Here is a 10,507-nt window from a genome sequence, read left to right as displayed (position 1 = left end):
GGGTCCCCGGGGTAGGATGTCACAGGATGGAGTGTTCAATAAAGGAAGAGCTGTTTCAGGAGAAGCCCATCCTTGGGGGGCTGCAGGAGACCAGGGGTCAGCTGCTGCCACCAGAGGGATGCGGGGACAATGTGAGCAGTGGGGGGCAATAAGGGCAATAGGAGGTAATGGGGGACAATGGAAGCAACGAGTGCTGGTGTGGGACAATGGGGGAATGGGGGCAGTGGGGGACAGTGGGGGCAACAGGAGGCAATGGCGGGCAATGGGGGACAATGGGAGCAGTGGGGGGCGGGCCCTGCTCTGCTAAGCCCCGCCCCACGCTAATAACAATTGGCAACGCCCCGCCAAGCCCCACCCTGCCAGGCCCCACCCACCTCTGCCGCAAGAGCCGCTGGGAGGGCGGCGCCATCTTTGTGCCGGGCAGGGTCGGAAGCGGTTGGCGAACGGGTCCTCTTCACGCCGCGCTGTGGGCGCTGCCGCCCGGGCCTTGCCGCCGCCCGGGCCTTGCCGCCGCCCGGGCCTTGCCGCCGCCCGGGCCTTGCCGCCGCCCGGGCCTTGCCGCCGCCCGGGCCTTGTCCCCTGGCATTGGCTAGAACAGACGGCGCCCTCAGCAAAGATGGCGGCGGCGGTGGGATGCGCCCACCTCTCCCCAGCGAGCCGCTGGCGCCGCTCGTCCCGCCCCGTCCTCCCTTCCCGCGGGAGTGACAGCGCGCGGTGGTGACGCGACACACGCGCGACGGCCGGAGCGGCGAGGCCAGGGTAGGAGGAGTCGCGGGCGGCGGGTCTAGGCCTCGGGGCCGGTGTGAGGGGTTGGGCAGGGCCGGGGTTGCGGAGGGGAAGCGGGGGAGCAGAGCAGGGCTGGGAGCGGCGGATCTGAGAGGGGAGATCGGGGGCAGCCCTGAGCGAGGGCTCGGAGCGGGGCTGAGGGGAGAGGGGAAGGGCCGCAGAGGTACGGCGGGAGGGACGCGGCTCTGGGGAGGCAGGGAAGGGTTTCCGTGTCTCGAACTAAGGTAGCCAGGGGGGGGTTGGGCAGTGGGCAGGGCCGGTGGGTGCTGCGGCCCGTGCCCTTCAGGAAGGGCCAGAGCAGGAATGGGTGAGAGACGGGATTTGATCCAGGCCGGGCTCTTAAAAGCTTGAGGCTAGAGCTGCCAGCCTTACCTAGAACCCTTCTCTGGGGCTTCTTGTTTAGCAGGTCGGTTTTTGCCATTGGAAGTGAAGATTTAAGGTCCAGAGTGCAGTGTCTGCATGGGCAGCGTGCTGGGAAGGGCCTTTCTTGGTGTCTGGTTGATTGTGAGGCTCCTGTTGGACTCTTCCTCCCTGGATGACCCAGGGGAAACTGGGTCTGAAACGGGGCCACGGGGCTCTGTGTGCACAGTCAGGCAGAGGGTGTGACACAGAATCTGTGCTATTTGTCATGGTGCAGCACAATAAATAGGCAGGAGGGGCTGTCCCCTGCTGAGGATGTGGGATGGAGTGAGCAGGATTCCTCCTGGATGAGCTGAGAGATTGCCCAGGATCTCCAAACAGTGTGAGGCAATAAGGAGGTTTTCCTGGTGACCTCCAGCAGTTCCTGCTTCCCAGGGTGACAATGAACCTGAGATCATCTATAGGGCAAGGATCTGAACCCTTTGCTCTCCTCTGCAGATCACCTTGAGTGATGCCCAAAAAGTTCCAAGGGGAAAACACCAAGTCGGCTGCTGCCCGTGCGAGGAAGGCTGAGGCAAAGGCAGCAGCCGATGCCAAACGACAGCAGGAGCTGGAAGATGCCTACTGGAAGGATGAAGACAAACACGTGATGAGGAAGGAACAGAGGAAGGTGAACAGCTGGACAGGGAGAAGGGGAGCTCCAGGCTTGCTTAGGAGGGGTTGCTTCTCCTCTGCTGTCCCCACATATTGTCCTCAGCTTAGTTTTGGGTGGAAGAGCTGGAACTAGTGGCTCCTCTCGAAGCTAAAACAAGCCAAGTGTGGGAGTAAGTGTAAGCTCTGCTGTGTAATTGCAAAATGTGGTGGATCTTAGAGCTTCCCAAGGGAGGCAGGAAAAGCTTTATTGTTGGAATGACTTAAAATTGAACTCAGGAAAAGATCAGGAACTCTACTGGGGGCTTGATTCTTGACCAAGCAGTTCTTTAGCTTGGATTTCTTTTCCTTTCTTAACTGGTCTTTGACTCTTCCAGAAGAAAGAAGAAATCAGTAGGGTTAAAGGTTCCAAAGCTTTTTGTTCTCCTCCCTCACTTGGTGTTATATTAGGACACATCTCTCTTAAAGAATTCTCTCCAGTTTGCTCTTACCAGCTTGCTCCCCCTGTTAGCCTCCGTGTTCAATAACAGAATGCTTCCATGTTCTTTCCTGGCTTCCTTGGGGTTTAATGTTGTCCTGCATCAGTATTAGATAAACCTACCTTCTGATTGGGTGGAAACAACTGTTGTGATGACTTCGCTGCCTCTTATGAAGTGATTCCTTTCCCCTTATGCAGACAGGGCTTCTACTGAACGCATAAATGGGGTTTTGGGGGTTACTGGGTTTGTGCTGCTCTGAACTGCAGCAGTGTTGGTACAAACACACTGGCTGGGCAGCAGGAGGCCAGCGTGTCCCTGTGACCCCGTGAGTTCACCCCTAATGTGTGTCTTGGCATTCAGAGTCCTGTGTGCTGTTCGCTATCCCAATCCTGGAATGCTGCCTAATTACTTCCTGGAACAAGGACTTCTTATTGCTCTCCTTAAGACTTGGCCAACAGTGACTGGGCTTCCAAAGCAGCCTCCTGCAGGGCAGGAGTGTGTAGGCTGGAGAGGCGGCCTGTACCAGGACCTGGAATTGCTAACTGGAAAACCAGGCTCCATCCCAGAGCCCCAGACTGGGCTTTAGAGAAGCTGGTGAGGCAGTTTGCACTCAGAACATCATCCATCCCTCTCCCTGCATTAGCAGAGCCATGGTCTCTTATGTCCAAATTTCACCTGAGCACTCGTGTAGTGTGTTGGCTTCCCACAAACCCCTCACAGCAGTGGAATTCTCTGGATACAGGAAGTTCTCCTGCCAGAAAGGCTCCGTGTCTATTGCACCTGCACAGGAGCTCTTCCTGCCTAAGCTGGGTCTTTGTGTGGCTGAGCAAGTAGCCAACACAAATGATGTGTGTCTTCCTCAGCTGCTTCTCCAGTGCCATCCAGCTGGGGTATCTCCATGGAGAATGGAAGAAGCCGCCTGTGCCCCATTGCAGGGATGGGATGTGGATTGTAAATGACTTTCCATCCCCATCCTAGAGTGTGGAAACCAAACTGTTCACAGGAGTCAGGCTTCCCTGGAGGAGTAACTGCTTTGCAGGTGGTGCTGGCTTGGGAATAGTGCTGCTGGCCATGTGCTGCAGCAGGGGCTCAGCTACCGCCCCCGGGGAAGGGATGGTGCTATGTAGAGGAGGATGCTCCCAGCAGCTCTTCCCACCTCTTCCAGCTCTTCCCCCGCTCTCCGGGCAATGTTGGTAACACACTAACAGCACCCCCAGGATTCCTGCACTGCCAACAAGCAGAAGGGGCTGGAAGCCTTTGGGATGTGCTGAGGCCAGACCTTGCATTTGGGGTCTCCTTAAATGCCACCACCCCCCTGCTCTGAGAGCAGCCTCTGGAGCTGAGCCCTGCTACCAGGGGATGATGCTCATTTGCTGGCTTTGTGATGCATAAAGGAACATCTGAGCTCTTCCATGTGTGATTCCTCCTCTGGCACCTTCCCTGCAGAGCTCCAGCTGGAAAACACAGGATCTACATCTTCCTTGCTGGAATTTTAACCTGGGTAGCTGCTTTTCTTTCAGCACTTGGGTGTTTTCATCCTTCCTGGCCCTTCCCACTCCTCCTGTGAAGGGTCAGATCCTCCAGCTCAGCACCATGCACCTCAGCAGCCTGATCCCAGCAGGGTTTTCTCTGTGCAGAGAGACACCTAAAGTGTGTCTGGTGGTGGAACAGCCGCAGGGGGGTGTGTGTGTGTATCCTAGGGAAGCTGCTTGGAAGGGTGACAAATCATTACATCTGCTGGAGCAGTCAGACCCTCTCTCTGTGACCTTTGGGACACATGGGAAGATCTTACTGGCTGGGATGCAGCCAGATTTCCAATCTCCTTCCCAAACTCAGTGAGAATGGCGAAAGGAGAATGTGTGGGTGATACAGGAGCAAGAAGACCGTGTGTGTGCAGGATCTGGGGAAAGATTCCAGTTAAGTGTAGGGTAAGTAGTGCTGGAAGGGTGTAGATGGTGCAGGAGGGAGCAGTGACTCCCTTGGCATGTGGTTTCTTCCGTCCTCATTTGCTGTTAGCTGTGCTCAGAGGCTGTGGGGCTGCAGCTCTCAGTGGTGGTGCAGGCGGGTGAGTGGTGACTTTCTCTTCCCCCTCCTCTCCTCTGATTCAGTGTGGAATTACTCATCTGTGAGCAGCAGCTCTTGTTCACATCAAATACAAGACAGGGCAAGTGACTGTTCTCCCCTCTTCGGAGGATGTCTGCGTGGTACCAGATACCCAATACTGAACTCTGATGGCTCAAATGAGTAACTTGGAGCAGAGATGTAGTGGGGAGACAGCTGATGACACCAGGCAGGGTTCACACCCCAGAGCTAACTTCCTCAGGTTTCAGTATCCCTTGGGTGCTTGCTGTGGGCAGTGGAAGGAGTGTTTGATCTCATCTCAAAGCTCTGGAGTGCCTCAGAGAGCCTGGTGAGCACTTGGCCATGCTCCAGGTTGGTTATGCCCCACTCACTTTGTGACTGAATCATCTCTGTGCATTGCTTTTCCCTTCTGCCCTACAAGGAGCAGAGTGCTTTCCAGCCTTCCTCAGGCTCTCACATTGATGAGCAGTGCTCCTGCTTCAGTTGACCACTTGCTCTCAAAGCCACCTGTGTGAGAGCTGGTTTTTTTTCTGCCTAGCCAAAGCTCTTCTGAGTTGCCCTGTCAGTTCTCTGCAAGGCTGGAAACTCCAATTTCAACACATAAATCCTGGGGAACAGAAGTGTCCAGCTAAAGAAATCTCCCCCTTTGCTCCTGTAAGTGCAGCAATGTTGAGGCAGAAGATCATTCATATCCTTTCCAGTTTTCTTATAGGTATGTTCCACTTGGACAAATCCAAACCTCTCTTTCATCAGGACTTTTAAGCTGATGCGTAAAGCATTAGTTTGGTTTGGCCCAACCTGAGAAGTCTCGTCAAAGTTGACAGCTTCAGGCCCCTGGGGCTTTGGGCTTGGGGAGCAGGAGGCTCAGAGCTTTGAAGCCCTGCAGATGGTGCAGAGCAGACCTGGATGTGAGAGGCCACAGGGGAAACCTGAGTGTGTAGATTTTACAGGTCTTGTGACACCTTAGGATTGGTGCCAACTTATTTACTGCCTGCAAATAGCAACTAGGGTGTAAATGCCAGAGAACAGAGAATAGCTCACCCTGAAGGAGAGGAGTCACCGGAGGTCCCCCACAGCCCACAGGGCAGGAGGAAGCTTCTGTGCCCTACTTGTGCCTCTTTCCCCTTGGCCAAGTGGCTCTGTCCTCTTTGGAAACGGCAGCAGAGCATTACCCTGGAATCTCTGCTCTGTCAGATGTGTCTCAGCAGGAGCTGTATGATGCTGAGCTGGCTGCAGTGGAGGACAGGTCCCTTTGTGTAATAAATGGGTAAAAGAGAATCTTTTCTAGCTATAAATAACAGTCCTGTTCTGAACTGGCTTGCTCCCTTCCCTTAGGTCCTTAGTACTCGTGTATCCACTCCTTATGTGGCTCCTGAATTATTCAAGGCCACAACCACCCCTGCAGCCTTGCTGTGCTCACCCTGCCAACAGCTTCTCTGGATTACATTGTTCATCACCCCTGAGCTTTAGAGTTGGGACATTTGCACCAGTCCATGTTCCAGGCATGATACCAGTACCTGGAATACACAGTGCTGCTTCTCTTGCATGTGCTTTACATCTAATTAAATGGCTTTTTCCATCTGACTGCTGGACCTTCAGTGAGTTCTGGATGCCTCCTTCTGTTTTGGCACATTAAACTCTCAAGTTTGAGGAGCTTTTCTGCATTTTTCTTCAAAAGAGGCCACCAGAGGCTGGTGGCCGAGCTGGAAATCCCGTCTGGAGCTGGAGCTGTGCTGAGTGAGGTGGCAGAGCACCCTGGTGGCTCTTGCTCGGGCATATCCCTGTGTATCCGTTTTAAAGGCAGCCTTCCCCTTCTTCGTATGACACCCTGCCTATTCCAGGAGTGGCCAAAATCCCTCCTGATCTGGAAGCCTGAGGACACTTGTTTACTCAGCCTTTGCTAGAAGAGAGAGAGGCCCCACAGGAGAGCATTGGGCAGGGAAAGCTGGAGCTGGTGGCTTAAAGAAGTGAGTTTGCACTTGGAAATAACACCCCAGTGCTGTGGCTCAAGGCACTGAGCACTAAATGACCAAGACTTTGAAGACTGGCACTTGCAATAAAGGCTCCATCCCTCCAAAGGCTGTTTTCCCGTCCTGGCCCCAGCTGCTCTCAGCTTTGCTGGGTGAGCTTTTCCTTCCCTTCCCTTTGAAAGGCCTGGTCCTTGATGCAAACAGCAGCAGCCTGAGGGGGTGATTTAATTCAGCAATTGTAGGCTTCAATTCTGGTTTTTATAAGGTTAGCTTTAAACTCTTGAGCTCCGGAGCAGCTTAGGGGGTTCTTTTGTTTCATAGAGTCTCAAAGCCCAGCCTTGCTCGTGTCTCAAGTGGACCCTACTCCAACATGCATAATTCTGCTCCTGCTCCTTGGACATGGATGGTAGCGGGTTGTGTTACTGCTGGGCTGGGTTTGCTGCCTTTGAGTAAACCCATTCCATTAATGCTCCATCAGTTCCTTAAGCCATCCCAGTGAATAATGGATGAGAGCCAGAATTAAGTGTCCATGTAACTAACTGCGGTAGGAAATGCTCTGAAGCCTGTGACACTGCACTTGTTTTCCTTTCTGCAGGGGAGAGAAGGAAGAAAACTCAAAGCCAAAGTGCTGAAAGCCCTTAAGGGCTTGTTGCATGGTCTTGTCAGCCTCTTCCCTGGGCCTTGGAGGGCAAAGTGGCTCTTAACCTCCTTGTGGTGCACTTGAAAATCCCCACAGGAGCTGCACTGCTTGTTGGATTTGGTCTCCCTGCTTGCCCTGAGCCAGACCTGAGGGTGAATTCAGCCTCTTGACTGGCTTTTCTCAAACAACTGCTGAACTTTCAATCTCTGACCACTTGTTGAAGTGGAGAATCTAATGTGATTGTCAGCAGGGTTGTGTTTCACAGTCCTGTCATCCCAAGGAGCCTGTGTGTGGGTGCAGACAGGGCAGGGAATGATTATTTGAAAGGGCCAGGCTATCACTCTCTCACTGGGGAGAACCAGCCAACATCCCCCGTGACAGGAGGAGGTCAGTGCTGCATTAGCTACAGAAGTGAGGTGCCTGTTCCTGCTCTAGCAGGGTACCTTTCTCCTGTAAGGGCTAGTTGGATCCCTCCACCCTATGGAGGTGTAAGGGTGGAGGTGAGCTGGTCCTTTCTCCCTGCAGGAAGAGCGGGAGAAGCGGCGCCTGGAGCAGCTGGAGCGCAAGAAGGAGCTGCAGCGCCTGCTGGAGGAGGAAGACTCAAAGCTGAAAGGGAAGTCACCCAAGCAGGTCACTCCAGGCAAAGTCACCAGGGCCCAGATCGAGGAGACAATCCGGAAAGACCAGCAGCAGCAGGAGAATGCAGAGACAGGTTTGGTGTTACCACAGAAAGGCCCTGACCGCCACGAGGGGCTGTGAGTGGGAAGGGGGCTCTTCTTTCTGCACTCACCCTTGCTGATGGACAAGGTGTTTGGAAAGCAAGAGCTGCCTGTAGCTGTTGTGCGCTGCATGCTTTGCTGGGTCTAACATTCAGATGGGGAGAAGAAACCTCCTGTCACCTTGAGGTGGAGGAACAGAGCTGCAGAGGACTGAGGCTGAGCTCTGCCTGGGTTTCCTCAGGGTGCTTTGGGAAGCCTTATGAGGGTGTTGCACAGGCTGGATTTGACATTCACAGCTCTCCCTTTCCCCCCTCCCTGTGCAGTGGAAAAGGAGAAGACTCACTTGGAGGTCCCCTTGGAAGAGAACGTCAACAGAAGAGTACTGGAGGAAGGATCAGTGGAGGCCAGAACAATTGAAGATGCCATTGCTGTCCTCAGGTACGTGGCTGTGTCGCAGCAGCGCTCTCCTTTGAAGGTGTTGCTTCCCTTCAGAGAAATCCTTGCAGATCCTCCCCCAGAACTGGCTCCTCTTTATGCTCTGATTGTCAGTTCCTGTCTCAACAGCAAGAACAGGACCTGTCCCTTGGCCTGTTGTTCTTTGGAGAGTATTTGAAGTGGGTAGGAGGAGTATCACAGGGCTTCCTGCTTTATCACCCGGGTTACTCTGTAGGCACTTGGTTGTGCTGACAGGGGTTTAGTGGTGCTGCTGGAGGTGGCTCTGACGTCTGACTCCCTCTGAATTCCCTCCTGGCAGTGTTGCCAATGACCTGGATCGGCACCCAGAGCGCCGGATGAAAGCTGCCTTCACTGCCTTCGAGGAGCTCAACCTGCCGCGCCTGAAGCAGGAGAACCCCAACATGCGCCTGTCCCAGCTCAAGCAGCTCCTCAAGAAGGAGTGGATGAAGTCTCCAGAAAACCCCATGAACCAGCGGCACAAGGCTTACAACAGCCAGAAGTAGAACTAGAGCTGAGCAATCACAGACACCACCCACCCCGGACAGTGGGCTGGAGCCCCCAGGGCTCTGCTCCCAGGAGAACAGGAGACACGAGGAACCTCCTCTCCTTTTGTTTCCCTTTCCCTACCCCCAGTTTCTGTCTGTTCTTGGATTTAAGCATGAGGCCACAGCTCAGGACCCTGCATGGTCCTGTCGCCCTGGGCGTGCTGGTGCAGCACGACCAGGACACACCACTACCACCTTCCTGTCCCCCAAGCCACTTGTCTTACAACAAAAACAGGCTAATAACTCACTTCCAGCCCTTCAGTGCTCCCAGGGTGCAGCCTCAGCGCTGCCGCCTGCCAAGGTGGGGACCCCCCAGCAACCACTTCCAGGCTGGACCTCACCCAGACTGCATCAGCCCAACTCTGCCATGGCTGCGCTTTATCCTCGTCCTCTGCAGGTGAGTATTTCTTGCAAGCACCATGAGGAAGGCACCTGCCCGCTGTTGCTTGTGTCATCTTGGGTGCTGGGATGTCCCCACATTGATTCCAGACTGGGACTGCTGTTTGCATTGCCTGCTGCCAGCCAGCTCTGGGTCTCAACTGGAGTTAGATGGGGAGGAGGAACCACAACAGGAGCAGAAGCTCTGTCAGCAAAGAGTTATCGGGGAAGACAGAAAATAACCTTCCATCTTCAAGGAAGAAGAGGAGAAATCCCCCAGCAGAGGGCAATCCCTGCAGGACACTGGTGTCACACTCCTCTATGTCACCTCCCTGGTGACCTTGCCCAGAGCCTCACACGTTGCTGGTGGGACAGGAGCTCCTGGAGGAGCTGTGACCCTGCACAACAAATGAGCTGCCTCCAGGAGGGAAGCTGCTGCTTCCCCTGACTGCTCCCAGGCTCGGGCAGGAGTCTGTGGAAGGGTGTTGGGGATGTTGGCTCAGCGACTGCTGCACCAAGGGCATGAACCTGCCTGTGCCAATGCTCCAGAAGAAATGGGTGAGCCCCCTCCATGAACAAGATTTCCTCTCTTCTGTTCTCACATCCCTTCTGGTCTCCTTTGGGAATGAAACTCCTTCCTATGACCTAAACCCGTGCTTGTTGCTGTTGGTGCTTTACCTGTGTAGATCAGCAAGGAATGCCAACCCCAGGGCTGGCTCAGCATCCCGCTGGCGTTCCTTCTCATGGTGTGGCACCACCAGGGCTCTTCCTGGCCAGTGAATGGCCCCTATCCCTACACAGGATTGCTTCTGGGAGATGCTCAAGCCTTGGAGGCAGCAGCAGCATTTGCACTTCGGTGGGTTGAGGAGCAGCAGCAGTGGCTGTTTTGGGGCTCTCTTGCACCCTGCTGAGGGGCAGCTGGGCCAAGGTGTATGTTTCCCCCCCAGGTAAAGGCAGGAAGGAAGGCGCCCAGTGCCCCTTCCCCCACACCCATCTTCTGTTAGGAGTTTGTTGTGTTTGAACCCCATTAAAAACAATAAAACCCCAACCCTCTGAGCTTGTTGAAGAAAAGTGGGGGAAGGAGGGAGTCTTCCCCTAAATGGTGGCTGAGAATCCTCCTGGAGTTAATTCCTGCCTGGATTAGGGATTTGGGGTGGGGGAACGCGTTTGTCCCCCCTCCCAGCAGGGGACGTCTGACTCAGCTGCAGTAGTGAAGGTGAACACCACCCCCACCCCTGCCCCTTGATGGTGACCCAAAGACACATGAGTGTTTCTCCTGACCCCCCCTACCCCCCCAGGCTGCAGTGCCCCCCCTCACTGAGGGGGGTGGGTCCGGGGATCTCCCTTCCTTGCCCTCACCTGCTACCCCATGGTGCAGAGGCCTTCAGCTCCTGCGCAGCTCTGGCTTTGTGCAGCAGAGCCCACCCCCCTCCTCCTCCCT

At 54.8% G+C, this 10,507-nt stretch overlaps 1 protein-coding gene across 3 annotated transcripts; it reads left to right on the top strand.

Annotated features, from left to right (window-relative positions):
- Window positions 1-399: 399 nt before the first annotated feature.
- Window positions 400-10,106, top strand: CCDC124 (coiled-coil domain containing 124). 3 transcript variants are annotated; one of them, XR_013958444.1, is made up of 6 exons: window positions 400-759; window positions 1,645-1,816; window positions 7,494-7,680; window positions 8,011-8,125; window positions 8,442-9,085; window positions 9,178-10,106. XR_013958444.1 is itself a non-coding variant. In XM_080633810.1 (5 exons), exons 2-5 carry the CDS (start codon window positions 1,658-1,660, stop codon window positions 8,644-8,646), a joined length of 666 nt encoding a protein of 221 aa, XP_080489936.1. In that variant the 5' UTR covers window positions 400-759; window positions 1,645-1,657; the 3' UTR covers window positions 8,647-10,106. The 3 variants fall into 3 exon arrangements, 2 of the variants coding, with proteins under 2 accessions (XP_080489936.1, XP_080489937.1); XM_080633810.1 differs by having other exon boundaries at window positions 8,442-10,106; XM_080633811.1 differs by lacking the exon at window positions 400-759 and adding an exon at window positions 1,052-1,528 and having other exon boundaries at window positions 8,442-10,106.
- Window positions 10,107-10,507: the final 401 nt, after the last annotated feature.

Source organism: Psittacula echo, assembly GCF_963264785.1.
Source record: "Psittacula echo genome assembly, chromosome: 24".
Classification (NCBI taxonomy): Eukaryota; Metazoa; Chordata; class Aves; order Psittaciformes; family Psittacidae; genus Psittacula; species Psittacula echo.
Note: the sequence above shows the minus strand (reverse complement) of the source record. Positions and strands in the feature narration are given on the sequence as shown.

Excerpts from the sequence above, each read along its gene's own strand:
- CCDC124 (XM_080633810.1), top strand. The coding sequence starts at position 1,658 with ATGCCCAAAAAGTTCCAAGGGGAAAACACCAAGTCGGCTGCTGCCCGT. Across the intron at positions 7,681-8,010 it reads GCAGGAGAATGCAGAGACAG|TGGAAAAGGAGAAGACTCAC; the intron begins GTTTGGTGTTAC and ends CTCCCTGTGCAG. Across the intron at positions 8,126-8,441 it reads GATGCCATTGCTGTCCTCAG|TGTTGCCAATGACCTGGATC; the intron begins GTACGTGGCTGT and ends CCCTCCTGGCAG.